The sequence below is a fragment of the Podarcis raffonei genome, chromosome 3 (genome assembly GCF_027172205.1).
Source record: "Podarcis raffonei isolate rPodRaf1 chromosome 3, rPodRaf1.pri, whole genome shotgun sequence".
Classification (NCBI taxonomy): domain Eukaryota; kingdom Metazoa; phylum Chordata; class Lepidosauria; order Squamata; family Lacertidae; genus Podarcis; species Podarcis raffonei.
This window is the reverse complement of record NC_070604.1, coordinates 95,224,858-95,251,833: the sequence shown is the minus strand read 5'-3', so window position 1 is coordinate 95,251,833 and position 26,976 is coordinate 95,224,858. Positions and strand designations below refer to the sequence as shown.

The 26,976-nt window shown below is 39.3% G+C and overlaps 1 protein-coding gene across 8 annotated transcripts in view; it reads left to right on the top strand.

The window, feature by feature from the left end:
- MARK1 (microtubule affinity regulating kinase 1) overlaps positions 1 to 26,976 on the top strand; it is a 69,396-nt gene that overhangs the window by 22,482 nt on the left and 19,938 nt on the right. For 6 of the 8 annotated variants that reach the window (XM_053383134.1, XM_053383133.1, XM_053383132.1 and 3 more), the window contains exons 2-9: positions 9,276 to 9,479; positions 11,583 to 11,636; positions 12,831 to 12,879; positions 14,436 to 14,501; positions 16,944 to 17,014; positions 20,237 to 20,293; positions 22,159 to 22,395; positions 22,484 to 22,603. In XM_053383134.1, the coding sequence (XP_053239109.1) occupies positions 9,276 to 9,479; positions 11,583 to 11,636; positions 12,831 to 12,879; positions 14,436 to 14,501; positions 16,944 to 17,014; positions 20,237 to 20,293; positions 22,159 to 22,395; positions 22,484 to 22,603 (858 nt within the window). Of the gene's footprint in view, positions 1 to 9,275; positions 9,480 to 11,582; positions 11,637 to 12,830; positions 12,880 to 13,922; positions 14,045 to 14,435; positions 14,502 to 16,943; positions 17,015 to 20,236; positions 20,294 to 22,158; positions 22,396 to 22,483; positions 22,604 to 26,976 lie in introns of those variants that run through there. The other 2 variants (XM_053383135.1, XR_008329689.1) reach the window with 2 other exon arrangements.

The following is a 26,976-nucleotide window of genomic DNA, read 5'->3' as shown; positions in this document are numbered from 1 at the left end:
GAACTTCCTGAATTCCCTTCTTGCTTGGGTGAAACTTGTCAGACATCACTTTATTAGGTCGTTTATTCTGTGCTATAAACTGTCTGATGACTTAGGTTGAATATGAAATTACCTCAGCTGCAGTTGCCTTAGAGCACAATCCTATACACGTCTACTCAAAAGTAAGTCAACTTATTTCAGTGGACTTACTACCAGGAAACTTGAAATTGGATTGTAGTCACAATGTCTGTGTTTTCACATACCAGATGCAGAGGATAGAAATCTGTTTTGTAATTGAACTTTTAAGTGGCAAAATTGACTTGCTTAAGTTAACATTAGCTTTATGAATGAAAGTGTAACATAAGAATGGGATGCCACTGAGAGAGCTGCTATTATGCAGGTGGTGATTTTGACCATAACAGACAACAGTCCACTGTATTTCTCCATGTGTCCCAACCCTCTGAAACAGTTTGGGGTGTGAGCAAAAGGGCCACAGTATGGGATCAAGGAAGGGAGAACCTCATTGCATGATCAAACTCTATTCCACACATAGATGGGCACAATTGAAATGATTGTTGCCCATTATGGTTGAAATCCTCACCTGCAAAATCTACTTGTATGACACTGGATATAATACAGGTTTTACTGTATTTTTTGCTCTATAAGACTCACTTTTTCCCTCCTAAAAAGTAAGGGGAAATGTGTGTGCGTCTTATGGAGCGAATGCACGCTGCACAGCTATCTCAGAAGCCAGAACAGCAAGAGGGATCACTGCTTTCGTTGTGCAGCGATCCCTCTTGCTGGGATTCAGAATATTTTTTTTCTTGTTTTCCTCCTCCAAAAACTAGGTGCGTCTTATGGTCTAGTGTGTCTTATGGAGCAAAAAATACGGTATATTAATCTTATACTTGTAACTGATAAGAACAGCCAGAAAAACAGGACTTCGAAGACATGGAGTGTACTATTTTTTGAGTATTAACCGTCGAAATATCTTTTACATTGTGATCAAAGTATCTTCACCTTTTAGTAAATGATAAATGAAGATTGTCTGACTTACTGGGCAGTACACACATAGTGGTTGGTATTCAGTTGTGTCCATCTACAAATGGAGCAAACTTCTGCTTGTGCATGCAATAGGACTCCCATTCCTCCTCTTTACAGTCCTCCCTGAGGACTGCAGGAGGAGCAGAGGAAGAAGAAGTAACACTGTGCAACCGGAAGTCCACTTTCAAGATGGTGGATATCACACCAGGAGTAGATTGTGGTAATGTCCTCTTTCCCCAACCTCTCCCCTCTTGAGTGCGAATTCCCCCCATAGATCTTAACCACTGTTTAAGCATTGCAACAGTACAGTCGTCCCTTGGTTTTTGAGCAGCTTAGTTTGCAGACGTTTTGGCTCCTGAATGCCGCAAACCTGGAAGTGACAGTTCTGGTTTGCGAACTATTTTTGGAAGCCAAACATCCGACGGGGCTTCTGCAACTTCCAATTGGCTGCAGGAGCTTCCTGCAGCCAATCAGAAGCCATGCCTTGGTGCCCGAACATTTTGGAAGTTGAACGGAATCCGTTCCAAAAGGTACGACTGTAATGAAATTATATGTGGTTAAAGTTAACCTTGTAACTAGGCTTTGTTTAGTCTAATTTTAAATCATGTGTAGCAGAGAACCTGGTGCTGAGTTTCCTCAATCTCATTTTTTTAGCCCAGGGCAATCAAAATAGGATTCCCCATGTACCACTGTATGATGCGCATATTTCTTTGGTCAGTGTTATTCTGTCTGTCTGAGAAGTCAAAAACAAAAAAGCATGGTCTTTTTAATTATTGTGTTTTACATAAAGCAGAAGGTTTTCACTTTGACAAGTTTTATTTATATTCTTCCAGGAAACTGTTACTTGAATAATCTCTGGCTTTGTACTCGGCAAGCAAAAAGCATGGTTCTACATGACTGCTTTTGCATATGTACTCTCTCCAAAACAAATCTAATCTTGAATGTCTTGCAAATGAGGACATGGGGTTCACTAGGACAAATCTGGCAGCAGAATCAAAACTCTGGTATTTCTTTCATTTTACTGGGATCTTAGCTGCCAAAACATTAGTATAGCAGCTGTACTAATGAATAGCATTAGTAATTGGGGGGGGGGGAGTGTTTGGTTTTGATATGGAATGCTAGAACACATAATTTAGATCAGTGGTCTTCAATTTAGTAAAAATCCAGGGCTCACCTTTAACCTAAACATGTATTTGAGGATCCATTTCTTATTTTTTTTAACCATATATTTATATGGTGGTAGGATAATTCCATAGTGACCAACATAACATTTACAAGCTTTTTTACATAATATTTTTCTGTTAGCGAATATTATTTGATTTTCATTTACCTTTTTTTTTTGTTAACTGGGTTGATCTTCCCTGCAAAAATATTCAAGAAGTATGCCACTGAGAGTTTAAACAACTTTCTTTTTACTGTTTTAACAGACATGACACACACAAAAGTTTTGCAACCTCAAGTATTTCTCTGAAACTTAGACAATTCTATCCTCTGTAACCATGAATATTTTTTTCTGTCTGCAGCAATATATACACACATCTAATGTTTCATAGATGAGTGTCAAAACTGTGAGTAAGCTGGGTTTTCTGGCAAATTAATTGTGACCAACGTAACATGAAAACTCATTAACAGGCACTCGCAAATAACTACCTCCAAAACAAGACCCTGTGCATATTGCACTTTACTCTGCATTCACAAATTACAGATCAGCACCAAGTCCATATGTGAAGTTGTAATGCCAACAGGAATTTACACTTGGCTATAGCAACACTCCAATTATTCTCCCCCCAAAAGATTGAGAAATTGGCTAACAATTTCTCAACCTTTGCAATAACTGAGTTGCCAGCTGTTTCAGTTTCCATACTTTCTGGCAGGATTACCCTTAGGGACATCATTCTGTCAAACAAAAAGACAGAATGAAATATATATTCATACATTTTGAAATATATGAGAAATTCATTTACACTTTATGTTCAAGACTCTTCAATCTTTTACAGGGTTGTATTGTTATCCAGAGGCAGATTTAGGGCCAATGTGCAGAATTAGGGCACTGTGCTGCTAAGGGTCCCCCAAGTTAGTAGTGTACATTGTTAACTGAGAGGATACCTTTGAAACCTCTTGAGAGTCCCATGGACTGCAAGAAGATCAAACCTATCCATTCTTAAGGAAATCAGCCCTGAGTGCTCACTGGAAGGACAGATCCTGAAGCTGAGTCTCCAGTACTTTGGCCACCTCATGAGAAGAGAAGACTCCCTGGAAAAGACCCTGATGTTGGGAAAGATTGAGGGCACAAGGAGAAGGGGACGACAGAGGACGAGATGGTGGGACAGTGTTCTTGAAGCTACCAGCATGAGTTTGACCAAACTGCAGGAGGCAGTGGAAGACAGGAGTGCCTGGCGAGCTCTGGTCCATGGGGTCACGAAGAGTCGGACACGACTAAACAACAACAACAACAACCTTTGAAACATGACTACCAACAATGAATTGCTATTGTTGAATTCTAGTGTTTCAGTTGGTTGCATTGTTTCCAGTCTTCATTTCTCCTACTCCCCAATTAAAGTCAGTAAAGTCTGGTCCCTTAGGGCAATCTGGACTTAAATCCTACCAAGTGAAATGTCAAACAATTAAAAATCTCAAAACCATACTCTTCCCTTGTCCTACAATCCTTCCAAAATCCATTTTAATTTAGACAGACTCAGGGAGACATTTCTTTCAACTGGCCAATCAGTTTTCTGCAGCACTCAGCCAATTTCAATCCAGAAGTATTGCTGTCAACAGGAGGTCCCACCTGTCTCCTGGTAGAAAAACAGTGTGATAGTAAATCTGTATATTAATGGAGCTGCTGACTCTTAGCCCTGGTTGCACAGGTTTCACCTCCTTACTGTTGTCACATTGCCAGTCCAGCCACATTAGCAGGTATACTTTTCTGTTAGACCCAGGAGCCGATACATCTGTTCTGAGTAAATTCAGAGCAGTTTGCTTAAAAGCCACACCTACACAGAAGTAAAGCTCAGGCCCCAGCTCCTTTGATTAGCCTTGCATCTTTCCCTGTTTTTGGGAATGAGCTCCACTGGATATTAAAATGACTGTATAAAAGGTCTTTTGACCTTCCCCCCCCCCTTCTCCAGTGTCTCTGCTAAAAGAAAAGAATAAGATTAATGTGAAAGATCAATACACAAACTATATATTGTACGCCGTAGGATTAGTTGTCGCTATTGAACCCTTCCTACCTGACGAAAGCTTCATAGATTGCCTCTTCCAACAGGAGATTGATAATATATATTTGTCCATGTGACAAGGTGCAACATGTTACATTTGGTTGTATGGTAAGCTCAAATGCATAGAAAGTGTGTGCGCTAGCCCTGCCAAAGGTGTGAAGGAAGTACCATGCAAATGGTTGATTTGCATAAGCATAGAGCAAATACCATATGGAATGCTGCCATGGGAAGCATTAAGAAGTGGCCTCAGTAAGTGGACTATGGCATACAAAGGCAGCATCATAAACGACAGACAATTGAATAAGTCTGGCAGGGAGCTTGCTTTCTTGTGCAAATAGAGGTTTCTTTGCTGTTTCAGAAATTTATTTTATGTGGTGAATTAGCCAGATATATTTCTGTATTAAACTTTCTATACCACCTTTCCAAAACAATTCTCCCAAGGCAATTCAGAAACTAATTAAAGCAATAAAAAAAAAATTTAAAGAAAAAAACCATGAGAGGAGCAGTGTGTACATAGAGGCAAAGATGCAACAGAAAGCCCGCACAGCCAATAGTTTGGAGCCAAGAAGTAGGATGCTGTAAAGGTTAAGGCAGAAGAAGCAAAAAAATGAAAAGTCTAGTGAAGTAAAGCTTGGACTTGGTCCAGAAGATCTCAAAGCCCAGGGAGTGTCAAGGGAGCAGGTTCTTTGCAGGCTGGGTAGGCTAGGTTCACGCCATTTGAAAGATTTGAAGGATGGAACGAGCCTGTTGAATTGAACCTAGAAACAAACTGGCAGCCTAGAGAACATGTAACACTGGCCATACCATTTTGCACAGCTGTTGCTTCCAGACAGTCTTGAAGGACAACACCCAGACAAGAAATGACCGTGATTGATCTGCATGCTTTCTAAGGAATTATTAAACATTGCCAAGGTCTTAGATTTCCAGATGCAGCTGGCCTGTTAGATGCGGCTGATAAACATTGCACCTGACCCCATCTGCACTTAAGCTTCCAGGTCAATCATTCAATTATCCTGGGGAGAAAGACAACGAGCCTGAGCTTGTTCCTAATCTCACATTTGGGTTCTACCCTAGGGGCAAAGTAGTGGTTGAGCAGGTCTTCCAGATACCCATCTTAACCAACTTCTTGTTTCTACAGCTTTTTTGGGGGGGGGGTTAACTTATAATGCTCAAAACTATGCAGTACTTGCTAAAAAGGAAATACTGGAGCATTGTAGTATACTTTTAGTTACTGATGTGAAGATAGTAACACATAACCTCAAAAAAATGCTGAAGGAATTGGTTCTTCTTCTGTAATGGGCATTTTATGCTCTCATAATCCATGTAATGGCAGGTCCTCTGTTTCAATATCCACACAGGAAAGATGTGAGCTGAAGGCCAGAGGAGGGGCAGACTTTGGTCTTTCAAATTTCAGTGGTACCCTGTGCAAAGCCAAAATTCTGTGCCTTGCATTGCCCTAAATCCACCTCTGGCCAGAGTACAAGCTTTTAAACATGAAATATGTTTTGTAAAATATACGTGTCCTCATAGTATTCCATTTGGAAAACCTGAATTATTGGACTGGGTTGGTAAGTACAGTTTTCTTTCTCAGGTTTTGATTGTGAAGGATAAATGTGGAATTCACATCCCTGGGTAGGAGAAACGACCAACAGAAGTCTAACAAAATAAGTGGCTGTTAGTTACTGGTACAAAGTAATGGATTTGATACCCTATAATGTTTCAAGCTCTTGCTGTCCTTCAAGATGAACCTCAAGGTGAATCAGTCCATTAAGCCCAGAGATGTAAGTGCTTGCAAAGATTAGGTTTCCCATCCTCAAACATTACCAGTCATAATTCTTTTTACTGGTACATTTTAAAACTTATTTGAGTATCTATCTCAATACATAAGAGTAAATTACTAATTTCTCCAAAGGGCTACAATTGGAGATTGTAATCTGATCTCCTTTGACTTTTCTTTATCTAACATTTCTTGCTCAAATGCAAGATTAGATAATTATTGTGTGGCTTTCACAATCCAAGAATTAAAACATACACACACACACAGGAACACAAAACTGATGAATGAATTACAACATCAGCAACACCTATTCTGTAGGCTAAAACAAATTAAATCTTATCTAGAGTTAACACAATACTTGAATGCCTCCAAAAGATTAAGTATAAAATAAAATGACCAAGAGCTCAGGGCAACCCCTTAATCTTTTTATGCTGGACTTAAATTTTCGTCGCTGTCAAATCCAAGCTCAGTATAAACTGTTCATTTCCTGAAAGAACAGTCACACAGCACTAAAGGGGTTGTAAGATATTGGGGGAGGGGAATGTGCCTCATACATTTATCTATTTGGTAACGTAACAGGTATGGATAACATCCTCCATTTACCTTTGCCCATAAATACAAAATATTTGAACCCCTGTTTCATATGGGCAATGGCATTGCAGATAAAAGCTGTAAAATATTTCCTGAAGGCATGACAGTGAGAGCTAGAGATATAATGACAAATAAGCCACATTTGTGAAATTTGTATCCCATCGCTTGAAACAAAGCTTGTCTCTCTTCCCCGTCCCTTTCTTTTGAGCAGCTGTTTTCCTCTACTAGGGTGAAGTAGAGGATATGGCATTCCAGTATGGTTTAGGCAATGATGCATGTATTTTGGGAGGTGGGAGGGAAATCAAATGGGGGCGGTGATGGGTGGGAGGGAAATCAATCCAGAAAGTTATGTTAAGTGAACCGGACTTCAGAAAGCCATAATATGCAAAAGAGGTCTGTTTAGCTACTTCAGTTCTTCTGCTTTCCTGCTTCTATCTCTGTGGACAAGCACTTCAGATGCTGAGTGCACATTTCTGCAGCTCAGAATATAAGAAAGCCTTATGAGAGAGAACTGGCTACCCTCAAGTTCTTATATTTATTTTATTTATTTATAAAAATATTTATATACCGCTGTATCACAAAATTATTTCATAATGGTTTACAACAGCATCCTGTACTGTAGGCCTGGGCAATGTGTCGATACATCACCGAGGACCGGTATCGGGGCCAAAGCGTGATGGCGCCTTCACCCGGCGGTCTATTGCGAGTACAACCACCGCCGCTCCTGAGTCACTCTGCCACCAGAACCCAGTGCGCTGAAGGAGAAACAAGCTGCAGCTAGGCGCTGGTGACAGAGGGACTCGGGAGGAGTGGCGATTTCACTCACAATATACCCCCAGGTGAAACCTCCATCACGCTCTGGCCATCATATAACTGAGGGAGGAACATTGGCCATGCCAAGGCGGTGGTGGATAATAATTCACCGTGTATAATTGTACAGAATTCTGTCACTTGTTTATTCATTTATTTAACAAATTTTCATGCTTTCAATATAAACATTTTCAGGGTAGTTTGTGTCAGTAAAACAGAACAAATAAAACATACAAGAACATTGCAGAACTGAAACAGCTGGTTAGACTACCACCGTTGTTAAGTCTGTGAGAAATAAAAGGTCTTTGTCTACCACCAAAACGATACCAAAGCGGATACCAGGCAACTCTCCCTTGGGGGGGGGGGGGAGAGTTGCCTAAATGGGAAATGAGAACAATTTCCCTCCCATCCTTTAGGAAATCTTCCCAGTCTATGATTCTCTTGAAAGCTGATGCACACATTCACAAATCATCCTGTCCTGGTACCACTAGTTCCAAAGTACTTAAAAGACCACCTATCTTCTTAAGTTGGTGGCATTTTTATTTTTTTGTATTTACATCATTTCTTGTAAATCACTCTGGATATGATTAGTGATATAAAATTCCTATACTAAAAAAAAGTTGCATTACTTTTTTTTTCTTAAGCGATGAAGCTTTAGGAAAACCAGATCTATTTTTACTCACTTGGGGCTGTAGGCAGGCTGTTGTTAACCACAGCATGGCCTTGGAAAATAGTTTGTAACTGATGTGGCTCCTGCATGTACTTTGCAATTACTTTAAGGTTACCAGATTTTTTTCAATGAATCCAGGGACACTTTTCAACTTCAGTAGGAATGATAGGATTTTGTATGGGGACTGATTTGTAAATCCGGGGACTGCCCCCGGGAAACAGGGACATCTGGTACCTTAAATTACGTGTCCTTTTCCAGTGCATTTGTTATACTGTATGGTTACCACTGATAGTTGTATTTATGTCTATTTTGTTGGAAAAAAGATTAGGGGAAAATACAACTGATTTTATAACTTTTAAGGATTGCTAAAATATTTAAAAGCCCTAATATATTTATAGTTAGGGGCTTGTGAAAAATGCTTGCTAATGTTCAGCTGTTTTGCTGTTTGTTTGTTTGTTTGTTTGTTTGCTTGCTTGCTTGCTTGCTTGCTTGCTTGTTTTCTTGTTTTCTCCCTCATTGGGCCAGTCTGTGACTTCCTGAGTTTGCAAAAAGGGTTCAAGGAGTATTGCACTGAAATTAAGAAAGTGGCTCACTTCCCAGCTGCAAGTGAAAGAACAAAGGTCAAATTTTAAATAAAGCAAAAGTTAATGAGTAAAATTATTTACTTGAATTATCAATGGACATGCAGTACATTGATACATAATGGAACCAAGGAAGGGACTAGAGGGAAGTCAATTTGTTTTGTTTTTGTATTGTTGTTGTTATTTTTATTTTTTGTTATCTTTGGAAAATTAATAAATTGTTATTTAAAAAGAAAGAATTTACTTGAATTGATCACACTGTTCAGTTTTGTACATTTCAAATGTAGGCCAAGTATGAAAGCAGACAGAAAACTTAGGGTTGTAGTCAACTAAGAACTACTTAGAACAGAACCATTGAACTTAATTAACCTATGTTAGTCATTTCCACTTACTTCAGTGAGTCTAGTCAGGGTAGAACTAGCATTGCATACCACTCGCTTAAGATTGAATTTTTTGTGGTTGAAATCATCTATAGAGCATTTTTGCTTGTTTCTTCACACTTGCAACTATATTGTGAGGTGGATCTTCCTATTCCCATTTAACATTTGTTTTATAATTCATTAATCCTAAATAGATTAACATTGCTCTGTTGTTTACTCTTATAGCACACATCTGTTGACGGATATACTGAGCCCCATGTCCAGCCCACAAAATCAAGTAGCAGACAAAACATACCCCGTTGCAGAAACTCAATCACGTCTACAAATGAAGACCATCCTCACATTGGGAATTACCGCTTACTAAAAACAATAGGAAAAGGAAATTTTGCTAAAGTGAAGCTGGCTAGACATGTTCTTACTGGTAGAGAGGTAAGCTGTTTGTCTTTTTTTGCATGGTAACAGTAACCTGTGTTGCCTTATTCACACTTGTCTTTCTGCAATGAATATTCTTATTCTCTAGTTCTGTGATTGAATATGTAACAGGCTTTTTTTAGAGCCAAATGAGACATCAGGGCAGCAGACAAGTGGGCAGAATTACGTGTACTACTAAATCTCTTTGAAGAGGTAGGTTTGGAATTGAGATATTTTAAGATACAACAAGAGCATTTGAAGAGTAGGATTCCCCCGAAACAGCTGTCTTTCTTGCGGTTGGGTGGTAAGATCGGAAGTAAACCCCACAAAAAGGAAAAAGTTTTATAAATCCTTTTAAAAAAAACTTCTCTTCCCCATCCATGCTGCCTTGAACCCCCCTATTTTATAGGAGATCAGAAGGTCCTAGGGTTGGATACTGTTCCTATCCCGTCTAGTTGTGCCCTGATCAAAAGATAAACCATATTTGTGTGGAGACAAGAGTGGACAAGGGTTTGGAGTGGAGATCTTCTCTGAAAGCTCTAACTTTACTTATAGAAATGAACATGTTTAGTTGAAATTCAAAATATTCTGAAATCTCTTTAATTTCCCTGCTTCCAAACGCTAATAATAGAAAAAGGGAAATCACCACCTGTGGCCATAGGAAGTGATGCTTCCCTGCCCCACTGCTCTGCTGCTGGCTGGAATACAACACTGATTGCAGATTACTGACATTGCCAGCACAAGAAACCTCTGTAAATAGATTGTATTAGACAGAGTGGATAGAAGAAATTGCTCTGAGAACATTTAATGTGGATGGGCCTGTGTATGCAGTATAATCAGGCTGACTTCTTCCAAATACTGTATTTTTCGCTCCATAAGAAGAAGAAGAAGAAGAAAAAGACAGAGCGTGCGAGGGAGAAAGATCCCCCTCCGTGCTGGCTCCTGGCTGCTCTCATTCAAGTCACAGAGCCCCTCGGATAAGTGTTCTAAAGCTCTCTTCCCCCACCTCGCCTCTCCCCACCCCTTCGTGCGGGCGCCGCCATTAGGACGCTTGCACGGGCAATGTGCCACGCCCCTGCCGCTCTGGGAACCAAAGTCCCCAGCTCTGCCACTGCCAGGGACCACATATTCGCTCCATAAGATGCACAGACACTTCCCCTTACTTTTTAGGAAGAAAAAAGTGTGTCTTATGGAGCGAAAAATACAGTAATACCAAACATTGCCTGACACCGTGAAGCCCCCTAAACATGTTCATAGGCCCACTATTTTCTTGGAATTGTCAGTGTTTCAAGGAGCTTAATTTCATTGTTTTGTCTGACTATTTGCTAGTGTTCTATGTAAAATACTGCTTATATTTTAAACTTTTAAAACTGTAAACCTCTCCATTGACTTCATTTGTTTGTAATGCTAAGTTGTGATTTAGAGTTATGTGAACAAGATTCAAGCTTACGCTCACCCCTCCTCTGTTTCAATTGCTTTTGCTTTCATTTGCAATTATCCACAGTTGCATGTGATTAGTTAACCACAGTTTAGAGCAGCATCTGAACCGTAAATTGTATTTAACTGGTTTCTTTAAACAAGCCAGCTTTCTAAGCCACAGTTTGAGGTTTGCTGTGTTTGCTTGTAACACTAAGCCAAACTATAACTTAGTGAAAACAGCTGAACTCTCAGGGAAGAGGTTGCAGCCACTCTTTATCCTTCTTGGTCCTTTTAGAATTTAGCTTAGTGTGTTCCTTGAACGCAGAACTTGTGGATTAAGTTCCCACCTGCTGAAGGACCAGGCAGGATCAAAGTGGATGTAAACTCCTCTCTGGTAGCCAATGCATTCATGCAGTCCCAGTAGTTTGCCTACTTATAACCTGCAAACCAGGCCACTGGCTTATTTCAGTAAACCATAGTTAAGATTAATCACAGTTTGTCTTGGTTCAGAAGTAACACTAAGCTGCAGTTAGCTAAAAACAAGCTAAAGTTTCTCATCTCCTTGAAACAGCACAAGAGGGGAACAGAAAGTAAATGTGTCACTAAACTATAGTTTAGTGCTGTGTCCAAAGAAAGCCAATGTCTACCTAAAAATACTCACCTGTTGGTACCTTCAAAAGAGTGATTTCTTTATATCCCTAGGTTGCTGTGAAAATAATAGACAAAACCCAACTAAATCCTACCAGCCTACAAAAGGTAAGATGCTTCTTTGAAAAGGTTAAATATGTTGTCACTTCAATAAATTGGCCCATGTGATTTAAAAATAAAAATATTTTTATTCTTCCTCATAAAGAAATACAACTGTTTTTGCCATTACAGGACAATTGAATTGCTCTGAAGTTTTTATGCCCTGAATCCTTGGTCAGTTTACATTGAGATAGAGAGATGCTTTCCGTTCCAGATGTGAGGAGGGGGCCATACTAACATGATCTTCCTTCTGAAATATTTGAAGGATGTCCTATGTAGTGGAGCTGATCCATATGTTCAGTTGGTGCACCCAAAAGCTTTGTGGAGCAGCCATAAAACACATACAATTTTAAGCAGCCTCCAAAGTAGCTCCCATATTCAGCTTTAATCAAGTCACTCACCTCTAGGCCCATGTAGAAACTGCCTGAGGTGATGCTGGTACATATTTTCTTGGCATAAGTGAACTGAAATTCCTGAAATAAATAAGTTACATTTCTTACTTCTTTAGCCAACCAAGATCTCATAATGGATTTGGGCAGTATTGTATGTTGAAAAGGAGAATTAAGTCCCACTGAGATCTAGAACTCTAAAATATTGGTAGTTATACTTCTGTAGATTTGGAGTGATGTCACTTTCTTGAAGAAAAGTGTCCTGTAGGTTGAAGAAAAGTATGTTATATGTTTAAGCATTTTGTGAAGTATGTTCGTTTTAACCTTTCCTGAGAAATAAAGCAGTTCTTCAGATCTCTTTCTCTGGATCTCCTTACTGCAATTTTGAACATTGTCACTGGTTTGAGAAACTGGTTAAGAACAATTCCCTGCCAGACTTCAAATAGTGGTAGAATTTGCAGTAAGGTTTTGGGTGTAGTTTTTTTTTTTTTAAGTTTGGGCAGGTTCAAATTAGTTAAAGCCCAGAGAGTCTAAAGATTACTTACAACGGGCTAGATCCTGACTAAATTAGTTTTCAGTGAAACGTTAGTCATCACCTGAAGCAGATCCCCTTTATTTCAATGGGATCTTAGTGCAATTAACCTAGTCTGGTTCTAATCCAGTATCTCTATACAAGCAACTTACCACTGGTATTTCATAGACACTTATCTAAGTGTGAAACTACATCTTAAGCATTTTTGAATTTTGCATTCTGCAGTTATCCTTAGAATGTGTAAAAAACACCCTAAGTAAAATAGTTCTCTATTTTTTACAGTTGTTCCGAGAAGTACGAATAATGAAGATTTTGAACCATCCTAATATTGGTAGGGATTTGACATTTGTTTTGCTGAATCATATTAATTTTTTCCTGTGTTTGCCTTTACTTCTAACTTTGAAGAATCTCACTAGGTGACTTTTAGATTTGTGATCAAGGCCCTAATGCATATTAAAAAGACATCCACATTAGAGGAAGCCTAAATACCAAGCAGGTTGCTTCAGAGGTATTGGGATCACTTGCTTTCAGGACCCTATGTTTCCCCACTTCAGATGACACATCAGTACTGAAATGAAGTGGGCTGCTTCAGCGGTACTTAGACATTCTCCAAAACAAAGCAGATTGTCTGTAGTCAAGGGGACTTGTCACAAAACTGCATAGAACTTTCCAGCCTCTGCTTAAAAAAACCTCGTCCTATCTCCTCTCAGTCTCCTCTTTTCCAGGCTAAACATATCCAACTCCCTCAAGTGTTCCTCATAAGGCTTGCTTTCCAGACCCTTGAGTATCTTGGTCACCCTCCTCTGCACCCATTCCAGCTTATCAGTATCCTCCTTAAATTGTGGTGCCCAGAACTGGACACGGTCTCCCAGTGTGGTCTGCTCAAGGCAGAATCAAGTGGGACTATTTCTTCCCTTAACTGGGACAATATACTTCTGTTGATGCAGCCTAGAATAGCATTACCTTTTTTTTTTGCTGCTGCATCACACTGTTGACTCACAATGTTTTACTTCTAGGAAATAAGCTAGTTTATTGGAACTATGTAAATTCTCACCAAGTAGGGCCTGTGGCTTACATCATTCTCTGATAACTTTCTGCAGGGCCAGTGACTCATCAGATTAGTTCTTTAGCCTTTCAAGAAGTCCTGTTAACACACTCTTAGGGATGCCCTTAAGTGATTGTTTATCCTGTGTTTTCAAGCTATGGTCTGACTTAATTTGGTTGTAGTGTTTTGTGAAAATGGAGCACTGATTTTTATCAATATGGATTTTTAACATTGCTCTTTGTTAAATCGATACCACTTTGATAAGAAAAATTGAGGCCTGTGAATAAGAGCAGGTTTGCAAAGTGTGTAACTTTCCCTTTCTGCTTTAGTTTTCCCCACCTTTAGAGCCCCACTTTGTGATGACAATTCTTCTGGCTGAGGAAGGCAGAACAGTTTTGTTCCAGAGACAGTTATTGTTGCTGAATCGGCCAGAGGGCTTGTTGCATACAAGGTATACACATTGCTGCATACAGGGTATGCCCTTTTTTACTCCTTCCAGCTGAGTGTGCGGCCTTTCCAATATGCTTAGCTTTTGTTCACTTATTCTTAAACTATTGAACAACAATAATTTTGTTAATATATTTTATAGGCACTGTCCTGGTTCTTAGTTGTTCTACTTTCGCATCTAGCATTTAACTTCAGTGAAAACAAAATATGGTCATTTTCTAACTGATTCTAGAGAAGTGGGTGGTTTTACTTCTACAAATTTCATCTCTAGAGCCAAACTTTGACTTGGATATCCATTAAATTTTGACGTAGATAAGAAATAACATTTTACCTGTTTTAAAATGTTCTTTACTGTTTGTGCTAAGGCATTTTGTTATCAACTTTTTATCTTGCAGTTAAATTATTTGAAGTTATTGAAACAGAGAAAACATTATACTTAGTTATGGAATATGCCAGTGGAGGTAAGCAAACATTCCATTCTACTTTTATGGGCCGATTTGAAATGTAGGAATTTGAAGATGGAAGTGGGGCTGGCATAACACCTCAGAGCTGTGATATACTTTTGGTATCTATTGCATGACACTCCGCTGCATAAGAGCCATAGTTTCCATAGGACATAGTTATCTCTTTTGTTGATGTAGGCTGCTTTATAGTCTGTGTCCTTGAAAAGGACAGCCTAGTTCTCACCTACAGCAGATGAGTTGGTAGGTCTTTGACCGGACTAAAATACTTCAGAGTGCATCTGGCGACTTACATGACCCCTCCCCCCCAAAAAAAAAACAACCAGAAAGTATTCCTAGCATGTAATGCAGAAGAGTTCTAGCCTAACCTGCTCCCTGACATGTTGGATTTCTATGTATAGGAAAGTTTTTCATTGAGGAATATTTCAGCATGTGACTTATTTTCTGCAGTGTGAAGTAGTATAGTCCACACAGGTTTACTGCCTAATTTTCTGTTGTGTGAGAAGTCAGCATGCATAAGCAGCACATCAGCTCAGTTTAATAATAATAATAATAATAATTAATAATAATAATAATAATAATAATAATAATAATAATTTTTATTTATAAATAAAATAAAGTTTAAATAAAGCAGTTAAGCTTAATAGGTTTGGTGTCGAAGTTTGGTGCTGATAGAAAAGAAACTCTTCCAAGGAGCCCATATTCTGAAGTTCGAGTGGTAGAAGTTCTGCTAAGAATGAATTCTTCATGCTCAGGAAAGATGAGGCTGATATCCTACACTGGATGAGAAACTGAGTTATTAATCTGCACACAGTTTGGATTGTGTTTCTCCAATAATCAGAGTTTTGGATGAGGAGCACTTTGTTTATTTATTTGTGGGTGGTCAGTCTAGTTAAAATAGTTCCCATTCATCTTTAAAGTCACAGTTATCCTTGTCCCATAGCTTATATGTCAGTTTTGCCAGTTCTGCATAGTCCATCAATTTTTCTTGCCATGATTCTCTAGTTGGGGTTTCTTCAGTCTTCCATCCTTGTGCTATTAGAACTCTCATGGCTGTTGTCGCATACATGAAGATGTTTTTCAACTTTTTTGGCAGATCTTTCCCTACAATCCCTAACAAAAATGCTTCAGGCTTTTTAGCAAATGTTAAATGGAACATTTTCTTCAATTCATTGTATATCATTTCCCTTTTTTTTTTAATTACATTACAACCCCACCACATATGATAAAATGTCCCCTCCTTTTCCTTACACTTCCAATATATATTTGAACTAGTTTTGTACATTTTCCCTAACTGCACTGATGTCGTGTACCATCTGTACATCATCTTCATGTAATTCTCCTTCAATAGGGAACAATCTGTAAATTTTAAATCAGTTTTCCATAATTTTTCCCAATCTTCCACCATAATGTTGTGACCTACATCTTGTGCCCATTTAATCATAACTGATTTTACCTCTTCATCTTTCGTCTCCCATTCTAATAGTATGCTGTATGCGGCCTTCAGTAATTTCACTTTCCCTTCGATCACTTCCGTTTGAAACCTAGATCTTGTATAACTGAATTCTTTCTTGCTGTCTTCTTTATGTGTTTCATATAGTTGTCGATAATGCAACCAACTCTGAAAGTGGTCTTTGATCTCATTGTAATCTCTTAATTTCCATTTTCCATCATGGTCCTTTAATAAATCAACATATGTGAGCCATTTTCCTTTCTTTCCAAGTGGTTTGAGCAATAATGCTTCATGTGGTGAAAGCCACCACGGGGTCTTTTGTTCCAATAAGTCTTTGTATCTCTCCCATACTCTCATTAGTGATTTCCTGATTATATGGTTGTAAAAACTTCTATTAGTTCCCATATCTTTTTAACCGTTTCCATAGAGCTGTAAGTTACATTAAGCAATATAGAGTACAATTTAGAAACTAATCCTTTTTCTCCTCTATCCATTGTGCTTAATAAATTTTCAAATTGTGTTAAAGTTTCAGAGCTTGTGTTTTTGCATGTTCTTTTATAATAAAACTATGAATTTGATTAAAATAAATCCAGTTTGTGTTAAGATTTGACCGGTTTAATTTTCTTTGGTTATTGTACTGCTTATCGATAAGACCTATGTGCCTGGCCTTTCCTTCCAACAAGGAATAATCTAAATACTATTTTTATGAGTTGCTTAAGATATTTCTTGAACACATCTCAGGAAACAGATCCATGTCCATAAATTTGGTGTTGTTGGGAAGCCTAAAGCTTCAGTTATAGGTTGGGTGGTAGTATAAGTCAGAAAGCAGCTTGGGAGGGTGTGGGGAAGCTGAAGGGGGAAAGCCCTCTTGCATTAGTCAGAGTCCTTTTGCTGGCTTCTGCTAAAGGAACGAGTTAGTTGACTGACAAGCACTTTGATTTGTCACCAGGGAAACCTGTGCAATATAATTCTGTTCCATTCTGCTTTAGGAGAAGTGTTTGACTACTTGGTGGCACATGGAAGAATGAAAGAGAAAGAGGCACGTGCAAAATTTAGACAGGTAAGAAAAAAGGTCTTATAAAGTGAACCTGAAATGCTGGCTTCAATAAAAGATACGTTTTAGTGTTGTGAACTAAGCGCAGGAAATGTAGATCCCGTTCACACTAGGTATTAAGTGTGAAATGGCTGACTTGGTTCGCTCATATTTTTACTAGGCATAATCTCTTATTATCCAGCAGTGGCCCTCTAATATTTTCCCTGTGCTTCTTTCATCTATTTGGGGACATCAAAAAAATCATTTTATTTTTTTTACAAAGGAACAGAGCAGGAACACAGTGCCTACAGATGTAGATCTCTTTAGTACAGCTCTTTTATCTTTTTGCAGATGCCTGCTCTTTGACATGTACAGGGATGCTGCAGTCCTGCATCAACCCTCCCAACTTCTGTACTTTTCTGTGGAATTTTGCTTAGGGAACTTACAGCCATGAATGATTTGGGTCTCCTCTCCCCTTAATTCTTCTTTACCAAATCATCAAAAACATTAACAAGTCATAAAAAAGAGCTTGATGCTAGGAAGGCTAGGACAAGTTGAAATTGCTTTAAGGAAGGTTGCAGTCATAGAATTGTAGAGTTGGAAGGGAATCTAGTCCAACCCTTTATAATGCAGGCATCCTGCCCACAGCCATCCCTGGGTGGGCTCAAACTATCAACCTTTTGGTTAACAGCTAGACCCAACTCCCTCAACCGTTCCTCGTAAGGCTTGTTTTCCAGATCCGTTATCAGCTTGGTCACTCTCCTCAGCACACAGTTATGTGGGAGTAAGACGACCCTGAGCAAATATGCAGTAGGATTGAGCAATAGAAATGTCTTGAAGGAGAAGGGGGTCAAACCAAGTCAGTCACAACACTGGCCATTAGAGATACAGTGGTACCTCGGGTTACAGACACTTCAGGTCCAGAAATAGTACCTCGGATTAAGAACTTTGCTTCAGGATAAGAACAGAAATCACGCGGCGGCAGTGGGAGGCCCCATAAGCTAAAGTGGTGCTTCAGGTTAAGAACAGTTTCAGATTAAGAACGGACCTCCAGAACGAATTAAGTTCTTAACCCAAGGTAGCGCTGTATAGCCAACCATGAGGCACAGAGAAAGTTACAGTATAAAGGCTATATGGGGATAGGAAGGGGAATGCTACTGAAAATTAGACCGGGTCACTGACGGAGATACTTCTGTTAGCACACCACTGATTATCAAGAGCATGGGTAGGCAAACTAAGGCCCGGGGGCTGGATCCAGCCCAATCGCCTTCTAAATCCAGCCCGTAGACGGTCCAGGAACCAGCGTGTTTTTACATGAGTAGAAGGTGCCTTTTTATTTAAAATGCATCTCAGGGTTATTTGTGGGGCATAGTAATTCGTTCATTCCCCCCCCCCAAAAAAAGTGTAGTCCAGCCCCCCACAAGGTCTGAGGGACAGTGGACTGGCCCCCTGCTGAAAATGTTTGCTCACCCCTGATCAAGAGAGACTGACTAGCACCAAGTCCTCTGCTCTTCCTGGAGCAAAGGACAGTTTGGCTGGGAGGAGAGAGGAAAAAGACAGAAACAGAAGCAGCACAATTTTCAATGGAGAAAAATGACAAGGAAGGATATTCAGCCACTGGTAGGAAAGAATTTAGCCTCCAAGAAGTAGAACAAGGAAGATCTGTATCTGGTGCGGGATGCGGTTGGTGCTGTGGTCTGAACCACTAAGCCTCTTGGGCTTGCCAATCAGAAGGTCGGCAGTTCAAATCCACGCAACGGGGTGAGCTCCTGCTGTGTGTTGTCACAACTTCCACCAACCTAGCAGTTTGAAAGCATACCAGTACAAGTAGATAAATGGGTACTGCTGCGGCGGGAAGGTAAATGGCGTTTCCGTGCGTACTGGCATTCGTGCGCCAGTAGTGGTTTAGTCATGTGGACAAACGCCAGCTCCCTCTGCCTGAAGCGAGATGAGTGCTGCACCCCATAGTCATCTGGACTTAATTGTCCAGGGGCCCTTTACCTTACCTTTTACCTATCACTGGTGCCTTATTCTGCCTTCCTCCACCTGCTTTATTCATTTTAATTATTTTAATTATTCATTTTAATTTATTCATTTTAATTATTCATTTTAATTATTTTGTGCGGGTGCATACCTAAAAATATGCGGGTGTGCGGGTGCATTTAAAAATAAAAATTAAATCCTTAAGAAATTAGTCTCTTCTCTTTTCCCTACCTTCTACAGTCCTCCCTTTGCCATGTGGATGGTTTAAATGGGGAAATAATAGTTTTATGTGCTGTATTGAAAAGTCCACTTTATTGTGCAACAGCAGCACTTCAGCAGGGTTAAAGAGCTCTAGTGCGGAAAGGCCCGTTGCTTTATCTCCTAAGTATTTTAAGTATTAGAGCATGCTTTAGGAATATTTTCAGTGGGTTGGATCCAAAGGTCATTCTTTTGACTTTCAGGCAAGTTTGATTGTATTGCAAGTTTTTTTCAGATCTTTGAAAACAAAATGCCTTTTAATGCTTGTGTGTGTGCCATAATTTACTCTTGGGGAACCTGGGCAACTTGTTCAGCACCAAGGAGAGCATTCAGAAGCACATAATGAGTTTGAAGACTGCAGCAACTCAGCATATTTTGTTAATATCGCTTACAGTAAATAGGAATCTTAAAAATGTGATTAAGTTGGACTTTTTTGTCGTAAAAAAAAGACTCCTTCATTTTGATTGACATATTCACCCCAGTCCACTTGATTGCAAAATTTAGGGGAGTACTTGCAGAACTGTTCTAGCACAAGGCAGTTACGCCCCCCCCTGCCCCCGAATTAACTAATAATGGCTTTCTGGGTTTTGATTTTTTGTGTAGTTACCACTGTGTGGAAAGTAAGCTTGCACTCAAGGACTGACAAAGGAATAAACGTTGCATGAATTCTGACCTGATGCCATGTTTCCAATACATTTTCTGGAGCTGGTGGGGGCTATTGTGGTGTAGCGATGAACAGGCTGAACCACTATGAAGCAGGGATTTGCTGGCTGGAATCTTTCCTTTGCATATAACTCATTTGGTGGCTTTAGGCAAGCCATTCTTTCTCCATGTCAGTGTTCCACTTGCAATAAGGGACAATAGTGTAGCAACCTCATAAGATTCCTGCAGAGGTTACAAGAAGATAATAGAAGTGTAGGGTTTGATCTGCTTCACTATATAAATGTTAAGCATTCTTCTTGGAGTCGTTCTTAAATGTTCGCTTATTAACCAGATTTCTTATTTCAGATTGTGTCTGCTGTGCAGTACTGTCATCAAAAGTGCATCGTTCATCGTGATCTCAAGGTATGCTCCTTTTCCCATCCTTTAAGAACTCAAACTGCACGGAAGCAGAACAATTTATGTGCTCTTTCTGCCCACTTTGTAAGTTTGTAAAATATATAATAAATTGCTGCTTAGTCTCTCCCCATGTTTGTCAGGCATGTAAGTCATGAGTCCTTTCTTCCCCTGAAGAAAAGTGGGACTCACTGCCCAAATCTTCCTAGTCTCCAGTCCAGGGAAACTTTAATCCCACCCTGTTATGATTCAGTGCAGTCATCATACTGCCTCTTCTCCTGACTGCCTAGGAGATTGGGAATGCTGCCTTGCAGCTTTATGCTGTTCCCTTCTCTTATTCTAAGCCATAACAATTCCTTTAGAGCAGGCCTGGCCAAACCTGGCCCTTCAGCTGTTTTGGGACTACAATTCCCTTCATCCCTGACCACTGGTCCTGTTAGCTAGGGATGATGGGAGTTGTAGTGCCAAAACAGATGGAGGGCCAAGTTTGGCCATGCCTGCTTTAGAATTACCATGCAGTCCTTCCCTCTGGATATAAGTCCCCACCTCCCTTTAAATTTTAGAGCTAATTTTCACTAGTATTACATTTGCACACGTTTTTGCTAACCATGTCAGCAAATCTGATTCTACTCATGATTGTGGATAATGGTTTGCAGCTATAAAATAGAAGCTCCATTGAGAGCCCTATCTTGATGACCAAGCGTGCGTGCATGTGAAGGCACATCTGTATGTGTTTCTTTGTAAAAAGTTCAGCAATGAAGAGTCTTCTGCTTTTTAACTCTCCACAATCTTTATTTCCAAATCGAAAACCACTGTCTTGGCTGTTTTCATCTCTCATTGTACCATCATAGAGCATCTGGCTTCTTGGCCCTCTCTCTGTTCTGCTATATCTCCCCTTCTTCAGTTTATCCCAGAAAGTCACTGCCAAATTCATTTTTCTCTTCCATCAAAGTGAACCTTAAGCACAGGCTCTGTGTCGTGCTCAGCTTCTGCTTCAAGCTCTCAGTGCTTTGAAAGCTGCTCATCAATCTGCCTTTGACTATGGGCCCATCTATGTGATCCTTTAGAGATAGAAGTCACTGTGAGTTATCCTGAGCGCAAATGCTTTTAATGATTAAGGAACAGTGAGATTCACTGAAAGAGCGTTAAGTGAGACAATCTGAATCTAGAGGAGTGCACATTCTTAACATTGAAGAAGCAAACCTTTGGAGCCGACAGCAATCTTAAGGTATAATTGTTAAAGAAGACGGCATTAGACCTGATTCATTTTATGGAGTCAGCTGGCTAAGGGGCAGGAAAGAGGGAAAGACAAAAGAAAAACCTGGTTCTGTTTCATATAGGAATCACTGTATGAGTTTTCATTTGTTTTGTCTGTGTCTTTTTAATTCCTAAACAGTCCAGTCATTATTTTAATTTCTCTTTTAGATTTTTCCATTCTCCAAAGATCCAGGGCAACATTATCTCTGTAGCTGTTTAGGTTACAATCCTATACACACGTATTTGGGAGTGAGGCTCATTAAGCTCAATGAAACTTATTTTGAGCAGACATGCATAGGATTGCACTGTGTCTGATATGTGTACATATGTCCCATTGATGGCAGCAGGTGTACTGTCGGCTAAATCGTACAAAATCTATACAAGATTTTAAAAATTCCTGCCCTCTTCTCATCATGAAAGGATATATATTAGATCCCATCTTATATAAAATTGCCGTTCCAGAACATTCTGCATTCTCAGTACTGGTGATTGCCTGTTATGCTGTAACATATAGCAAAACACAAAGCTCTGTAGAATGACTAGTTCTTCTCGTAATGAAGTTATGGCATACTGTTATGTTGATACTTACCTTTAAAATTCTATTCTCATTTTTTCAGGCAGAAAACCTTCTTCTCGATGGAGATATGAACATTAAAATTGCAGATTTTGGTTTTAGCAATGAATTTACTATAGGCAACAAACTGGACACTTTTTGTGGAAGCCCCCCATATGCTGCCCCTGAACTTTTCCAAGGAAAGAAATATGATGGGCCAGAAGTGGATGTCTGGAGTCTCGGAGTCATTCTTTACACTCTAGTCAGTGGATCGTTGCCATTTGATGGTCAGAATTTAAAGGTACAGTTGAGATTTGAAATGGCTAAGTCTAGTCTTCAATTTTTCTGTCTCAATAGTAGATGTTCTTCTTTGTTTGGTTTTTCTAAAGGAACTGAGAGAACGGGTATTACGGGGGAAGTACCGGATACCATTCTATATGTCCACAGACTGTGAAAATCTACTGAAAAAACTACTTGTATTGAATCCAATCAAGAGAGGGAGCTTGGAAGTAAGTATTGTGATCTTCCCCCATTCCCCTCTCTTTTGTATTTCATTGGAATAACTCAAAACCTATAAGGAATAGACTACTCCTACATTTCTCCAAATATGCTACCACAGGCTGCTTCACTATTTGGTTTTTTTAATATCGTTTTTCTTGGTAAAATGGCTTTTTATGGATCCTAGTACGTTGTTAAATTAAAGCTTTTATTTCTTTTAAAAAAGCTTCCCAATGAAAGCTGTTTTTCTGGAGGAAATAAATACAAGTTGGTGTATATCATGTGTGATGATTAAACATGTAAGGTTTCATCCTGAGCTTATGGGACATAGTAGCCAGTTTTTGCAAATAATACCAGTCTAAATGCAGGTTGGTTGGTTAGTTAGTTCTACCAATTAACAGTCTTCTGTGTGGGAATGTTATAACATGTGCAGTAGACTTGTCAGGTGAGGTTCATGAAATTCATCATTGGATGATCCTGGATTCTAGTGATATGTGTCGGAGAGTAGGAGAGAGAGAGAAACTTCTGTCTATCCACTGTTTCTGTTTCTAGATACCTCTGCCATGTCCCCTCTTGCCTGCCTTTTTGAAAACTAAGGAGCCCCAAATGTGAAAACTTTTCCACACAAGAGAGTTGCTCCAGTCCTTTGGTCAGCAGTATGGCTATAGTCAGTGTGTGAAAAAAAGAAGCTTTTTGATCAACCAAAACTGATGTTTCTGATTGGGCAGATTTTTTTTTAAATTAACTCATTTTAATGCAAGAACTTAGGAAAGCTATAGGTAGCATGCACCTTCTTAGAATATCAATTTCCCCTTCTCTCTTTCGTAGAAGAGAATGCCTCTTCCAAAATGGAGCCTGCTAGAAAAGTGTGTGCATTATCTTTAAAAAAGAGCTGTTTTCTGTAGTAATCCTTTTTACACATGGAAATTTGGGAGGTTGCGATTAACTACAAATTTGTGTAATTGTTTGACTAAGATTTCTCTGATCCGGTGAAAGCTCTCATAATATACTTAGGCTTAGAATTTCAGTAACGTGACATAATAATGGTCCAACAAAATGAACAGAATATGATTAAGTAGCTAAATTCGGGATTGGAGCAAAGCACAAATAACAAAGATCATGTTAAACTGTCTGAAATGTGAATTATAAAATATTATCAGATATATATTGTTATGCATACAAAGATACAATATCCTGTTTAGTGTCTCAAACTATGAAATGCTGGTGTTTTTTCTGTAGCCATGTAGTTGTATCACTCCTTTCCACAAAAAATGAAATGAATGCTAAGTTAATTGTGCTTCTGCTGAAAACAGTGTCCTTGTCCGTTGTACTAATTTAACAGATAAAGCTAGTGCATTTAGTGTAAGAAAGGTTAATTGTTCTTCAAAAACCAATGATTCATAAGTAATCTTGTTTTTATAGTAAAGACAGCTGAGTTTTAAAAGAAGCTGTTTCCATATGAGTACCTGTTTCCCATTTGCTATGGTATTTGATGAGCTGCATTTGGGAAAAAAAATATTTTGGTTATGTATTAATTCCAGCAAGTTGAAGCAGCCAGTCACCTAGGCCTCTGGGCTTTGCATCCATGGAAGATTTACTGCTTGTTAATGCCCAATAAAAGTACAGCAGATGATAAAATGGCTTGAGAAGTACAATGTGTATTAGTCATCGGTTGACCTTTCTTTCATCTTCATAGGTTTGCGTTTGCAGCTGAAGATGGTGTTCCACCAAATTAATCTCATATAATCACTTTCTGACATAGATCACTTGAGCACAAGCTGGGAGATATACCCCTGATCAGCTGTGACTCTGTACTGAATAATTCTGTGTCTGGTAGCTTGCCAGTGGAATGTGGGTATGAGTAATTTCTGCTTCACTGATGTGTAGCAGTCATTGTTAGGCTCCTGTCTATATAGGATGGTGTAATTAGGATCACAGGAGGTCAGCTCAAGGATGTTAATATTCACTTAACAAACTTCAAAATGGTTGAGTCCAAAGGATACTGCTGACTAAAAATGTAATACTAATGTTCAGGTCTCTGTAGTTTTGCTGTATTTTGTAACAGCCTAGCACAGGCACAAAACTTGGCAGAAGAACAGTGCACAGAATCTGAGAATGCCAGATTTAAGGGTGTGCAGATTTCAACAAGTTTCTTACTTTTATAGGTTTAAATTGTGTGGCCAGTGTGTGGTGAGATCTCAGTGCACTGTGCTGACTTTTCACCAGTATTTATAAATAGGTTGTGTTCATTTTCATTTTTAAATAGTGTTTTCTACTGATAATCCTCCTAGATACAGTTTTGGGAACTTGGCCCTGTTATGCTCAGTAATGCTCTGTTAGTTCCCTCCTGCCCGGGTTAATACTGTCTCACTATTAACAGCCTTAGAAGAATTTTATGTTGCTGGTTCAAAAATGGGTTGTTGCCAGGACATTGTGTTCAAAGCAGAGTGCATGAATGCTATAGAAGAGAGGGACTGTCTCTGTCTTCCTGTGAAACACAGGGCAATTGTCTCAGGGGGTAAAAGGCCATTGCAGAACCACTGTTCAGTAATTGTGTGAAGTGCTGTGTTATATATGGGTATTGTGTCAGATAAATGATTCTATCTGAGCCTTTGTCTGATCTTCTTAAGATGTGATTTTGACTGGCATCTGCTCATCTAAAATAGCACTAGAATGTTAAGTTTCATGTCCTAATGAAATTTAATACATTTAGTTATAGGCTTTATCAGTGTTTTGATGTTTGCACAGTGAAACTATTTAGGACCATTTTGTAGCAATATACAGTTTCTGCAGTATGTCTTTCACTAGCAACCTTTGCCAAACTAAAGTTGAAGAGACAGCACTGTATGCTTAATTCATATGTTGCCTAAGGAGCATTAAGTTACCATGCACTTCATATGCATTTTACTTTATACATTTAAGAGGAGAATTAAAATACTCCTGAGCGATTTTTGAGAGCATAATATTTGAAAAGATTTCACACTTTGCTTTCAGTTAGGTCTGAATTCTTCAGCTGTGCACTTTTTTAGATGGAGCTTGGAATACTGCTACATATGTGGTCAGACAGAACATGGGTTCATTATATTTAAATTGTCCAGATGTCATTCTTCTTTAAAAAGGCAAAAAATATGTCTGGCTTCCTTGTGTTCCAAAACTCAAAACTGTATTCTAATAGCACAGGGTGAAATCCTTTTGATCTGTCTGATTTGTCCTCCACAGAGGAGGGAAGGAAGGGGAGCCGTGGCTCCTGTCCGTCCCTCCTTCGCAGCTCACTTTAAAGCAGGCGGCTCCCCTTCCTTCCCTCCTCCATCACTTGTTTTAAAGCAGCAAAGCGGGCAGGAGCCCCCTGCTTTGCTGCTTTAAATAGTTTAGCACAACATTTGATTCAGAATATTTTTGTGTGTGCTTTCCTCCTCTAAAAAACTAGGAGTGTCTTATGGTCAGGTGTGTCTTATGGAACGGAAAATACGGTAGTGATGGCCAAAAACTTTGATGGCTTTAAAATAGGATCTGACAAATTTGTGGCTATCTTGTCCCTCCAATCTGAGAGGCAGCATGCCTTTGAATACTGGTTGCTGGGAAGAGCGTTCTTACAATCAGGCCTTGGTAGCGGACTACTCAGAGGAATCCCATTTTGCCACTGTAAGAACAGGATGCTGTACCATTGGCCTGTTCCAGCAGGCTCTTCTTATGCTGTCTTGTTTAACCACCACTGGATTAAAAGCCATTCCAGAAGTAGAACAGCAGCATTCAAAGAATAAGATAAGCATTGAATTTCACCCATAATCTTGAACATGAAGTTTGATAAGGGCACCTTTTTTTTGCTGTTGTAGAGAATCTATTATGGACTTAGAATTTTCAATAATGCTTCCTCAGAAACTTGAGCAAGGAAAGCGTATGTTTTAAAGTACTCAAGCATTGCAAACTGATGGCTTCTGTGTGACCCACTAAAACAAAATCCTGAAGCATAGACATTAGCCAAAAGCAGGAGAACAAAAAGTGCTTCAGTGCTTCAAAGGGAAATTGGTCATGGGGGAGCGGGTGTGTGCACTCAAAGGTCACAGTCTGCAAAACCTCTGAACAGCTCATCCGTAAGGTGTCGCAGCACTTCTGCTTTTTGCTTGGGTATGAAAGAACAATGGCTTGTTGTAAAAATCCTTTCGAAATAGGAGCTGTCTCCTGAGAAGTGAAGCAGTTCCCAAAATAAGTCTTTCTTTCCTGTAGCCGAAATATCAGCAGCTTTCGCTCATTCATTTGAATGTGAAGGAAAGGTAAATTGCAGGGGACAATTCTCCTTTAAGGAAAATTAAGCTGTTATATATGTTTGGTCCTTTTATGGATTCAGCATGAAAGCCCAAAAACATATGTTTATTATTAATTCAAC